The 13,251-nt window shown below is 41.0% G+C and overlaps 1 protein-coding gene across 9 annotated transcripts in view; it reads left to right on the top strand.

Moving 5' to 3' along the window:
• ppp6r3 (protein phosphatase 6, regulatory subunit 3) overlaps window positions 1-13,251 on the top strand; it is a 37,192-nt gene extending 23,941 nt beyond the window's left edge. For 3 of the 9 annotated variants that reach the window (XM_074631592.1, XM_074631589.1, XM_074631586.1), the window contains exons 19-26: window positions 755-870; window positions 1,813-2,029; window positions 2,150-2,247; window positions 2,473-2,668; window positions 4,675-4,692; window positions 7,202-7,309; window positions 10,765-10,839; window positions 11,035-13,251. In XM_074631592.1, coding sequence (XP_074487693.1) covers window positions 755-870; window positions 1,813-2,029; window positions 2,150-2,247; window positions 2,473-2,668; window positions 4,675-4,692; window positions 7,202-7,309; window positions 10,765-10,839; window positions 11,035-11,086 — 880 coding nt within the window. In that variant the 3' untranslated portion in view covers window positions 11,087-13,251. The remainder of the gene's footprint in view (window positions 1-754; window positions 871-1,812; window positions 2,030-2,149; window positions 2,248-2,472; window positions 2,669-4,674; window positions 4,693-7,201; window positions 7,310-10,764; window positions 10,840-11,034) is intronic. The other 6 variants (XM_074631593.1, XM_074631591.1, XM_074631588.1 and 3 more) reach the window with 3 other exon arrangements.

Below are 13,251 nucleotides of genomic sequence, written 5' to 3'. Positions count from 1 at the left end.
TAATGTCATACTGAATAAACTTCTATGGTGACTTTTAAACCTTCAAGTCATCGTCCTTCTACTTAAAAAAGTACATGCACAGTAAAATGAGAGGATTTCTAAAAGGAGTCTGGTAGCCGCAGATCTTTACGACACAATGCGGTCAAAAGTCAACACAAAATGAGAGTTCCCTGTAGTGGCTTTCACTAAGTAATTAATACAGTCATTTGCTAACTTTTTGCTGATTGATAAATAAATCGGCACTATCTGACGTTGAAAGATTCTCGACTGCCAGCCTGTCGACGTCTGATTGGTCGGCTGGTCCGATGTTGTGATTGGTCAACCAAACCAAACTCTTTGGACTCTGCTCCAGCTCCGCTCTAACTTGCTTTGTTTGATGGCGTGCCATGCTACTAGTTTATGGAAATGTGTTACTTGGTGACATCACCATGTTACAGAAGAGAAGGCAGGACTTCAATCAAGGTGTTTCAGGCAGTTCAGGAACAGTGTTTCTGTGGGGGAGAGTAACTCCCTTTGGCGTGGACTTTGGGCTTTGTAACTTTGCAGACCTTTTACATGCACAAAAAACTGTATGACACTAAAGGAAAGGGGAAAAGCACAAAAGCATAATCCCCTTTAACTGTCAAGCTGTAGTGTCGTGTAGGAGTTTGGACATCTCTCGGTAGCTCCACATTTATTACACTCCCCAGTATAAAAAGAGGATGAACTTAGATGTGGATTAGAAATAACTCTTGATCTGTGTATTCCATTTCAGGAGTTCAGGCAGCACAGACAGCGAGGAAAGCACAGACTCGGAGGAGGAGGATGTGAAGAGAGATCCATTTGAAGCTTCCAATCCCAGCACCGATGACCGAATGGAAGTCGACACAGGTTGGTGTACTCAAGGCTACTACATATCAACCCTAAGGACAATAACAATAACAAATGAACCCAAGTAAGACAATTTTTGCCAGGACGTGATTTAAGATTGAAATTAAAATAAGATTTAGCCCCGTTGCTCTTCCTGAGGTTTCTTCCATTTTTTCTCCCTGTTAAAAGTGTTTTTTTTTTGGTTACGTTTTTCCTTATCCGATGTGAAGGTTGCACTGTCAAGGACAGAGTGTGTCGTATCCTGTATAGATAGTAAAGCTCCCCAAGGCAAATTTTTGATTTTGGGCTATACAAATAAAATTGACTTGATTTGACCCAGTTAAGATTATTCACGATTAATTCAATTTGGGATGTGGGATTAGGGCTCATGTAAGTATTTGTGGTGATCCGCACCTTTAAGGACGCACCCCCTATGTCTCACACACATACACACACCCCGGGATGGACGAATGAGGCGCTACAAAAGAGCATGGAGAACTCCTGTATTTACAGAGTAACGACTGAGCTAACTGTTGGGGTTAACAGGGGTGCGTGCTATATTTTTTCACTGTATGTTGGTTCTTGCACTGTCATGGATGTATGATACACTGTGGGGAACATTGCATTTCACTGTGTGGTGTGTTTATTGCTTGCATTGTGATACTACTGGCTTGTGTGTACATAATTCAGGGGACTGGTAGACTGTATCAGTCCTTTGTAGGGGGTTTGTTGGCTGCATATGTACAATTTATCTTTTGTCTCTGACTGGCATCCTGGCTTAACAGCCAGCAACCGCTACATAAAAAGTGGCACCCCAGATGGGACTCGAACCCACAATCCCTGGCTCGGGAGGCCAGTGCCTTATCCTTTATTAGGCCATGATTAGGTTTATTTTCAGTTTAGGTTTTGTGCATTCAGGAGTGGACTGATTTGATGAATTTTATTATCATTATTATTTTTTAGGGCCTGTTTGGACGGCCAACTTTGATGACATCCCCATGGACACAGGTACGTCTACAGCTCCAGCCTCCAGCCCCAACAACCCCGCTGCCCCCCCTGCTGTGTCCTCCTCCTCCTCTTCCACAGAAGACCTCCCCGATGCAGGATGGAGCTCCACTCCTCCTGCCCCCTCCAGCACTGAAATAGGCTGGGCTGATTTCTCCAACTTCACCCCTGTCAGGTAGGATATCCTAACAGACTCTGGTTCAGTTTCTATTCGTGTGCCTGCAGTGCTGCAGCTACTCTCATCGTCAATGAATCTGAAGGAGTTGCTTCATAAATACAACTTGCTCTCTTTTAGCCCCAAAGACCCTCTGAGGTGCAACTCTCCTGTTGCTATGGAAACCAGCATAGAGACAATGGACCCTCTGGGGGTCAATGCACCCATGCAGCCTGAAGGTGAGATGTGTTCACATGCATGTTGACAGAGTGAGACCTCTGTGGCCTGAACTCTCTCCTGTTGTCCCACTGTGATGAGCTCAACCTGGACACACTTTGATATGAAATTTGACACTGGCTAGTGTGCTAATTTTGCATGCAAAATCTAAATAACCCCAAATCACATTAGGAGATTGAAGTGTTAAGATCCGACACCCATTGTCACCTTTCTTAACATCCCCCCAGATTGTGATGGTTGGTTGGGTACCAGCGTGGCTTCTCCCTCTTCCACCTCAGCTAAGGATTGTGGGAGATCTAAAGCAGAGGAGGAAACAGCTTCTTGTGAGCATCGCAGCATCACTGAGACGGTCATCAACGGCTCCATGAAAGAAACGGTCAGCCTCACTGTTGATGCCAAGACCGAGACCGCCGTCTTTAAGAGGTTCGCCAAACACATCCACACAAACAACACTAATAATAACGCTACTAATGACTGAATGTCATTAGTAGCGGTTTCAATACTAAAGTTTTCGTTCCTGGCGTTCGTAAAACCCCAAGAGGGGAACACTGGAATGCTCTCTTACCTTAGGTGTCTTTACCAGAAAGGCTACTCAGAATGTGTCTCATTAGTGTTGTCACATCTGTTTTCATGAGTGCCCTCACACTATCACTCGGTCACAGTTCCTGTAGAGACGGTGCTAAATTTAACACCAAGAGCCGAGACGGCCCCCAGGCCATTCAAACGCACGTATTGGTCGGAGTGTGTTTTATCAAAATAGTTTACTTGCATTTGAATCTTCTTTCCACTATTGCTGTGCATTTGCTGAAAGTATTTAGTTTGCTCTTGTGGATAAAATCACCAAGGTGGCAGTGAAGTGACTTAACGCCATACATGGCTCTGAGACATTTATTCTCAGCACAACATCGAAAGGCCCAAATGTCCACCAAAATACCAACAGCTTGCGTTGTTCTTCCTCCTTTTGAATGAACCTTCCGCCAGTTTGTTCCCCTCCTCTCATCTGTGCACTGTGTGCGCAAAGCACCAAAATGCCACATAGACTGAGCCGGTTTCTAGGTCAGGATAATGCCAATCTGTCGGAGCTCTGCTTGAGCTGGTTGAAAATAAAGCCCTTAGACTAGTTCAGTTGTTTAACATTTTGTGCTCATTCTTTCACTGTCCAATAATATGTGGTGGTTATGGCTCACACAATAGAAAAAAATAAAGATCCTTAGCCTATGTAGTGATGAAGTGCTCTACACTAAATGTATATTTAGGCTTTAAAATGATATTCCACCATATTATGAGTATGAAACCCCCTCTGCAGAATTCAAAAGTTTAAAGCTATGTATATGGCAAAATGATAGGGGTGTAACGATACACACAAGTTCTGGGTCACACCCAGGTTTAAGAGTCACGGTACGGTGCGAGTTCTGTACAGCAGGAAAAAAAGAAATGCATAAGGATACGTTTGTTTTCATATATTTTGAACAGACAGTAGTGCAAGTGTCAAAGACTGACAAAATCCTCTTGCTGAGGTAACATTTTGGCCAGTGGAAACTTTGAAATTTTCCTTATTTTTATAATGAAAACAGTTTACAGTTTAACACTTCTGTATTACCCTGTTCAAACACCGAACACACACTTTCCCAAAAGGCAACAGCTCACAACAGACTATAAAGCTGAGAAGCATCTCATGCTATGAAATTTAAAATTCAAAATACAACTTGTGCATTAGGAGGAATGTTTGAATTAGTTTCACCTTGGCTATATTTGTCACTAAAATGAGAATAGCTGATCCACCATAGAGGTCAGCCCAACCTAAGTGAGATGAGCCAAAGTTGTCGCTAACGTTGGTGCTAACCCTCTTCACTTTAATCAGCAGGTGGCAAGTAAGACACGGGAACTTGGCTTGTGTCTTGAGGAGTTGTAGCATTTATTCACTGACAAACAAACTGTACATACACTGCACTGCTACGCTCACAGCTACAACGTTACTGCTAACTTATACTCACTGTCTCTCTCTCTCTCTCTCTCTCTCTCTCTCTCTCTCTCTCTTTCTCACTCACTCACTCTCTCTCTCTCTCTCTCTCTCTCTCTCTCTCTCTCTCTCTCGCTCTCTCTACCGCACACTTTCTAACATTTTGCACACAACTTGACTGTATCCCCCATTCTTCACAAATGACTGAACTACTAACTTTTTTACAGCCACTTTTCAGTCCTGCTTCATACTCGAGTTTCAACAGTGCTTCCATAGTGAAATACTTGCCTATAAATCTACAGGTTTTAAAGTTGGTTGTCCTCTGTCCTTCTGTCCCCTTGTTGATGCTGCATTATATTGTCTGTCTGTCTGAGTAAATAACAACTGTCTGATGAATTGAGCGACACTTACAACCTGAGCTTCCCCTCCTCTCTCTCTTGCTGTGCGTTGTGGGTGTGGTCTTCTTCAGAGTTTTGAAATCTTATCGGTATGTACAGCCAATCAGAGATCAGCCTGCAGCCGTGATGTAGTCTTGTTGTCACGTCAACCACCAACTTTTCTTTCCCAATTTTGATCTTCTTCTTTGGTTTCAGCTCCTTGTTTGTTTAATTCATTATTTCCATTCTGCATGTGTTTCTACCAAAGGTGTTGTCCAAGTGCAGTATTTTAGTTTACGGCTTTTATCTCTATAGGCCAACCCGATTTTAGCACCAAATTATTATTTGAAATGACACAGGTGAAAGTGCAGCCTAGTTTTCTGAAGTGGCCTCAACTTCTCCACAATTGGATTTTATTGGTTACAAACCGCTTCATAAGTATTTCTATTCATATGTTTATTTCATCTTCATGGTCTGCCTCCGTATTGACTTTGGCCCTCAGCCATCGTCTCCATCTTAAGATTGAGTTTTATTAAGATTCAAATTGCCAATTTGAATGTGTAACTTGCTTAATAAATTCTAATGTGTGGTTGCCTAGACAGCGCAAACACAGCTGATTTAAATAATGCAGTTACACATTAGTCAACACTGCCTGACAGGAGTGAAAGACCTAATAGATCTGGTCAGCAGGATCTGACTGAATACACTTGTGACCACAAAATTAATTTGAATGATAATGGCACAGTTAGTTTCAACCTCAGGTTTGCATATTAGTTAATATGAATAATGACAACCATTTTCCTTCTTTCCTCTGTTATTTAAGGGCCTGTTCACACCTGGCATTAACATGTGTCTCGGCTGATACGATCGCAAGTGGACAGCTCTGAGTACATCTGTTCCCACCTGGCATTAGAATGCGTCTCCACGTGCATCTTGAGTGACCACTTTGGATCGGATCTCACTTCCCCGCTTTATATGCAAATAAACACGCAGTAAACGCATGGCTAATACAGCAGACGCTGCAATGTAAGATTAGAGTAATGTCTTTAGTAGTATCCTACATATTCATGAATATGGGTACATTTTGTTAACCTTAAAATATAAGGTTATTGTCTACCGGCGGTCCCCAGGGCTCTCCGTACATCTGACACCGCCGTGCGGTGCACTGACCTTCAAAGCCGGGGATGCGGGCAGGCAGGCGGGCGTGCAGGTGTCAGATCTGTGCAGAGCACCGGAAAACAAAAAACACAGACACATCACCGACAGTATTATATTAATATCCAAAAGAATCTCAGAAATGCGGTCGGATCTCAATGCGTCTCGGCTGCATTGACACTTGTACTTAAGAGCTGCCCACATGTGATCGGATCACCCAAGACGCATGTTAATACCAGGTCTGAACAGGGCCTGTGACAACAATCCACTCATTACAGTTCTTCACAGCAACAGTAGAACAGCTAATACATACAGCATGACTTCTTGTGTACAAAAATTTAATATTCTATGTACATAGGAAAATGCTATACCATTAATTGTAAAACAAAACAATTGCAACTCTTTTTTTCTAATCAAAAATGTATCATAATGTCAATAACTTCTATTTAAGGTTCATTTCATTTTGGTTGCAAAAATGTGTTTTTGTAGAAAATAAACTTTCAATCAATTCTTTCTGGTGCACAAGCTGTGATGGAGACACACATATATATATATATATATATATATATATATATATATATATATATATATATATATATATATATATATATATATATATATATATATATTGTCGCTTTTAGGTACTGCAATTTCTTGTTACAGTACTTATGGGCTGCCAATACTGATATATCTGTGAAAAGCTAAACCATAAACATCGAAAGTCTTATGGTGAAAGGACTAACAGCCACATTATGCAGGAAGACCAACCCTTTCTTTTGAGCATTGAAAGTTTCAAGTTTCATTAAGGGTTGCTGTGTCCCTTTTTGTACATTAAGTAGAATTACAGAAGTACATGTTTTAGTACTCAGCAAGACTACTTTTAACCAAGCATGAAGATACTGGTATGAATGGTATTGTGTTTCCACAAATGTAAAAATAACCAGAGATTTTTAATTTGGCACATAGTCTTCTAATAGCATTACAACTCTGAAATTATTAAGTGCTGAATAATTATGTAGCACCTCAACTATTAGATTATATTTGGATGTTTGTGGGTGTTTTGCTTTGATTGAGGCCTCATCAAGATAATTGGTGGTTCTCTGACACAAAGCAAGACTGACGGCTGGCATTTTTGGTCTAATCGGTGTCCAAATCAGTTCGTACTATTTGGCTCTGTAACTACAAAATAAACAAGAGTATCGTAGCAAAACAATCAAAACAGTTGACTTTCTCCATTTGCTGTACATTTTGATGCTTTTCCTACATACTGTTCACGGTTTCCCATTTCAACACCTTCATCCTTTGTTTTACTGTGTGCTCTGTCAGTCGGTTCAGCATGCATCACTGTTCACATCTCACTGTGTTCTGTGTGTTTCTGTGGGGGAAACGTGTTGGTAATGAATCACCTCATATGGTATTGATGTACATTTGTGTGTTTTTTCTGTGCACCTGTGTGTGTTCCAGTGATGAAGAGAAGAATGCTTCTTCAGAGAAATGCTCAGTAGTGGAGTGTGTGGATTCGGAGAGAACAGGCGTCAACAGCTCAGCCGCAGCCTGCTGTCCCAAAACAGGGTCAGACACAACACACAAACACGCACACACACACACACTGAAAAAAAACATTTGTGCACAGACTCTGCAGTATTCAGCACTACTCGTATATAAATGTTCAGTTACATGACATCTTAAATCCCTGAAACGTGCAGGATTTTTCAGTGTCCGTAGCAGTCGGATACAGTCACTGTAAGTTCCTCATAACTGTAAGTCAGGGTCTGAAATAAGCACCTGCCAAATAAGGATAAATTGTTGGCAATGGCGGTTAAAATCTACAGGCCATCCACCTCTTTGGCGGACGGGGAATTGAGAACCGGTTCTTAGTTGTCCGATTTCTTGGAATCACATGCCTCTGTGACTTTTGATTGCTCTTATTGATGCTTTCCGACAGGTACGCATGCACAGTGACGTAACGCCACACGCACGCTGTTTCAATTTTTCAGTTTGTTTGGTACCAGGGCCATGGGGTAGAGAAAAAAACACTCAAAAGTGCTAATAAACCTGAGGTGACGCACCCTATTTATTCCCAATTAAAGCTACACTGTCAGGAGGAGAGCTAGTTAACGTTAGCTGTTAGCAGCCGGCGGGCAGCACAGTCCCGCTTGGCTAAATAACGGAGCTAACGGAGGTTCCATTGAGTGACATTATTATGTGTTCAAGCTCTATTCAGAATCATTCATGAGTATTGTGCAAAGGTAAATTATAACGTTATGATGTGTTCAAATGTAATCTTGTGAAATTTTGATTTTGGCGAGAGACTTGAATAAATAATTGCTTGAAGGAGATGTTTTCACAGCAATATAAAATTAATAATAGAGAGGGAATTCTGACCTGTTTAACTTCCTAACATTAGCGCTAAGCAGCTCATAATATATAATTAAAACTACTACTACTACAACTATGCCAAAGATTTTTTTTTAATCAAAGGAATATTTAAATAAAAATACAGTAATTTCTTTCCTATTTGAATTTTGACCCTTCCACCCCTGAAAAATAGGGCTCCCCCAGAAGCAACAGTGTAATTCAATCACTGAAATTTACCATGCATATAATGTTTTTGTGTTAAATATATTTAACATTGAATGACATCAGATCTAAAATGTTATTCCTTCATTTAGCGCATAGATTAAAAAAAAAAAAAATGGCAGATCAAATTTGTGAGTGACAGACTTCAACCACAGTGGCAGCGGTTGGTTATATTGTGACAAACTGGGGGCTCGTCCCAATTTGTCACAACCTGGCTCTCGAGGCCATGACAAATAGGGAGACACACCATGGTAAAGATTAAATCAATTCATTTTGTTTAACAAAAGTAGAGTAAATTATGCAGAACAAAAGGATCAAAAGGTATAGAGTGTGAATATCAGTACTATCAGTAGGGTAAGGTGAGCATGGAGGGTGTAAATGGTGGGTGCATGTTGTAAACTGTATAAAACAAGCAAAAGATTAACCAAAGAGAACCTAAGGCTGCCACATGCCCGGCGATAGTGTCTGCGGGGAAAGAGAGAGAGAATGAGTCATGAGCCTAGGATTTATAGGCTGGGCCCAGGTGTTCCCAGAAGGCCCTGATGGCAGGTTAACAGGAACCCTACTGTACTGTATAGGCGACAGCAGGGGTTGCCACAATCTGAATCTGCACTATTTACTAAACCAACTAAAATTCGTCTAGGTATATACGATCTGGAGATCATGGTACCACCAAAACAAACATTAGGTTTCTGTTTTAGAGATCCTTTTAAGGTAATGTGACACTCGGGCACAGGCATGTGCTAAACTAAGAATATCTTATCAAACAGTGTAACTCCCGCAACTTGTTGTCTTTCTTACAGTTTTTCTCAATCGCTTTGGCTCATTTTTCAAACAGTCGTAGCTTTCTCTAAACTGTAAGAGCATCTGTCACAACTGTTTGATGGAACATCACAACTCTATTGCATGTCTGCAAAAAGTAGTTACTCCCCCAAAATACTTAATTCCTGCTTCAAACCCAGTTATTGTGTCAGTAAACTGGCCAACGCCACCAAAATGAAGTTGTTTTGTCATCGTGTGAGCCGCACTGATTAAAATGTTTAGGTGTTTTTTCACCACGGCAGTCAACCCTGGAAATGTATCTTATATATAAATCTGTGTTTTGTTGACACTGACTGCTTACTGTACTATACCAGAATGTTAGTTTTATCTAGCTGAATGCTGTTGTGGCTCGCAATGAGCTTTTTAGATTCCCATTTCAACAGCAGGTGAAAGTTTACTGGGAAAAGTCAATACTGTACAATAGTACACAGAAACAGGATATGTACATGTATGTTTATACAGTAAATATATATTGTGTATCAATGTGCTACATGTATTATAAATAGAAAATTCACCTTTGAGCTTTCATGGAAAATCATAGGCTATACAGTGAATAGAAAATGTGCCACAAAATGACATCCATGCAAGAAAATCAAACCCTGCAACAATGAAAGAAACTGCTGTAGTTCAGTAAAAAAAAAAAAAAAAACGTACCTCCTCGCATTACGTAACACCATGTCATAGATATTTATGGAATATACATGCATGTCTGCCAAATTTTGATAAGTAAATGTATCATTTTGCACGTGATGGCTCCAACGATGAAGGAATGTTTAGAAGTTGTGAAGAGGACGACCGTTTCACTGAGAATCAACTCATCAGTTTAGATCAGCAAGACGTGTGCTAGTGGTTATTGTGCTGACTCTTGCACATGTGCCAAAACACGTGCAATTTGCTGGAATGAATGAGAAATTCTAATCTGTTGTGAACAACAAACTAATTGTTCAGAGTTGAGCTTATTGTTATGAAGAAAATAATTCTCATTTGAGAATTGAGCCAAAGCGAACGAGAAAAACTTTAATAAACATTTTGTTTTTTATATATTTAAAGGAACAGTGTGAAGCATTTCAGGGGATCTATTAGCAGAAATGGAATATAATATTTATAACTTCATATCTACATAGGGAGCGGGTCCTCTTCTACAGTAGCCCAGAACAGACAAACCAAACACTTGCTCCAGAGAGAGACGTTAGCATTTTTCCATCACCTGAAGGCCACCGCAGTTCTCCGACACGCTTGTGAAACTGCGGTAACATGAGTCGCAGAGTGACAAACTGTGGTAACGCCAGCCGCCGTCTGATTTCCCGTTGCTCCAAAGTAGTGTTATTATGGTATGGATGGCCTCTAAGTGAGGCCAACGCCGTTACCACGGTTCACATTACCGCAGTCTTGGTGAGGGAGGAGTGAGTGGAGGGGTACTCAGCTGGTTGCAATCTGCAACCACACCACTAGAAGCCACTAAATCCTACACACAGTTTAATAATGTTGAAAAATTGTGGACATGTTGGACTGCATCTTACATTGTACCATCACAAGGACATGATCCAGCAAAAGTCCTGTTAATGTGATTGTTGGCGAGCTCTTTGGTGAACTGTTTTTCCCTCCTCTCCTGTGTCTCCTGTCAGCAGTGAGAAGTGTCGGCCCACTGCGGAGCTTCCCAACGGTCCTCTAGATGAGATGTCAGCCACAGAGGAGGCCAAGTAAGTCTGACTGCTCTTGTGCACTATGTGTGTGACAGTTGCACCACTAAACCAAGTAACCCCTCCAGTGAACTAAGAGTAATATTCTACTACTGCACACTGAGCAGTGAGCTGTCAGTCTAGCATGCCAGCTAGCATTTTGTTTCCTTCTGTCTTCAAATGGATCCACATCTCCGACTTTGCATTTTCTCCCAGACTGGACCAGAGTGCCGTATCCTCAGAGCCAGCTGTAAATGGGCCGGCGTGAGGGTTGCCTAATGCCAGCCAATGTCCAGCCTGTTCTGCCATGCAGGGCCCCTCCTCCTGACCAGCCAGCGGAGGGCCACTACTCAGAGCTGTACCAATCACACGCCCCCCCCACCAGGACCAGCAATACTCCCATTGGCTCACCACTGACGGACAGACAGGTGTACAGACACACGATGAACTGAAAGCAAAATGAGAGACATACTCAAATGGATACAGAATAATTTTTTTTCTGCATTTGTTTATATACTATTGTTCTTATGAGGTGATGTGCGACTGATATCTTGCCACTCAAAATTAAATAGTAATGTTGCTATAGTTAAAGAAATGATTGTATGAATAAAATATTTTATAAAAAGAAAAATGTATACAGAAACATAAGATGAATTAACACATAAAAACAGGAATAGCTGATTGGTGTCTCAACCAACCTCTAAGCTGTTGTTACTTGGCTGGATCTGTTATCCTGCGTACTTAATACAACAGTTGCTCTATTTAAAATTGTCACCCACCATTGGTCTGCCTCTCTGAGCGAAGCTGCTCCTACCAATTGAAACACATTTCAAAAAACACTCAAAAGTTTTATTTTGCTGCAGGTTATTATTATTTGTAAATGTTTTTTCTCTTGTATTCTTCTGCATTGAGTAAGATTTGACACGCTTTTTTTGGTATCATTTTTTTTTTATTATTTATTATGGAAGTAAGATGATGGTTATGTTTTGTTACTAAAGAGCCATACCAACACACCCTCTCCTCTTCTAGCAGGCTGCATTCATGCTAACTGGGTTCCTACCTTGCAGCTAGAAGGCTAAACAGGAGTGATACAGTATGTCGTCACCACAGCCTGAACTGGGAGCTGTTCATGCATTCTGAGCTTGTGTTTTTAGTCCCAACTAAACTTCTTTAGAACCACAGTCCTCTTTGGCCCAAAACTGCTTTTTAGACCAGTGGTTCTTAATTTGGGGGGGGTGGGTCTCCCTTTAGACCAAGTTCTCATTGAGCAAATTGCAGGTTGGAGATGCATCTATACAGCGTGGCACAACTGTGATTTCAGGCAGCTACAGCATTTTAGAGAGCTTGGCAGGAGAGTTAAAGACAAACTAAACACAAATGAAAGATTATTCTGTGCTCCGCCTCGTGGGGCTAGGTGTGATTCAGTCACTTTATGATAAGAAGAGGACTATGTCACAATTGTAAATGTGGACAGTTGTGAAATCAGCTGCTGATCAAGTTCCAAGCGCAGGTGTTTATTCTTAGTGGGCTTAGTGACAACGCACCATGTCGGCCAATCAAATCAGTGTGCGCATTCCTGGTAGATTACTCTGTAATCACTTGTTTACCTGCTAATGTTGAAGGACAGACCCCCACCACCAGCAGACGCTAGTGTTTTGCTGTGATGTTTAATCCAGGAAGTCCAGTTTGAGTAAAGCATCTATGAGTTCAAAGCGTTAAGTGCTACTGTCAGTCTGAACGCATCCTTGTTGCATAATTTTTTTTCTTTGAATCACTACCTCTTCTTAAAAGTCCGCCTTCATGAGGCGATGGATTGACTGGGAAATTTGGCTGAATTTTCAAACAAACGTAAAAACCTGTCACGGCTGTGTTCGGACATATTGTAGTTGCCTCTGTGTGTGTGTATATATATATATATGGCCTTTTAGCTATGGTTTGGTCTTCACCAATTCTTGAGAAAAATGTATGGCTTTTGAGCAACTTTCTTTTCTTAGCATTATAAATAAAGGACCAACTTTTGCGATGGGCCAATTGTTAGTCTACTGATAAAAAAAAATGATCGGCAGCAGATCTGTTGCAGCATTACTGCTGAATATCCGTCCACAGTAGATTCACTTTGAGCCCTAAATAGACCATTTACCAACACATCTAAATGGTGTCTTTGTTGCTAGAAATCACACTCCTGTGCAGCGCTTCCTTTTCCCTTCTTTCCATGGAGCCGCTTCCTTTCTGCTCACCAAATGTGACCCTTTTTATTTATTTTTTCCCATCTTGGTATCAATTGATTCACTGGTTGGGATTTGGTTCCAAAAGAAAATGTAACTTAAAATTTTCTGTACCAGCATTGGAAAGGGAAGAGGCAATTTACAGATGATGGTACAACCCACTTTTTGTCGGATTATGAATTAATTAAATTTCATCTTAATTTCTGAA

This window comes from Sebastes fasciatus, chromosome 4 (assembly GCF_043250625.1).
Source record: "Sebastes fasciatus isolate fSebFas1 chromosome 4, fSebFas1.pri, whole genome shotgun sequence".
In the NCBI taxonomy this organism is placed as follows: Eukaryota; Metazoa; Chordata; class Actinopteri; order Perciformes; family Sebastidae; genus Sebastes; species Sebastes fasciatus.
Note: the sequence above shows the minus strand (reverse complement) of the source record. Positions and strands in the feature narration are given on the sequence as shown.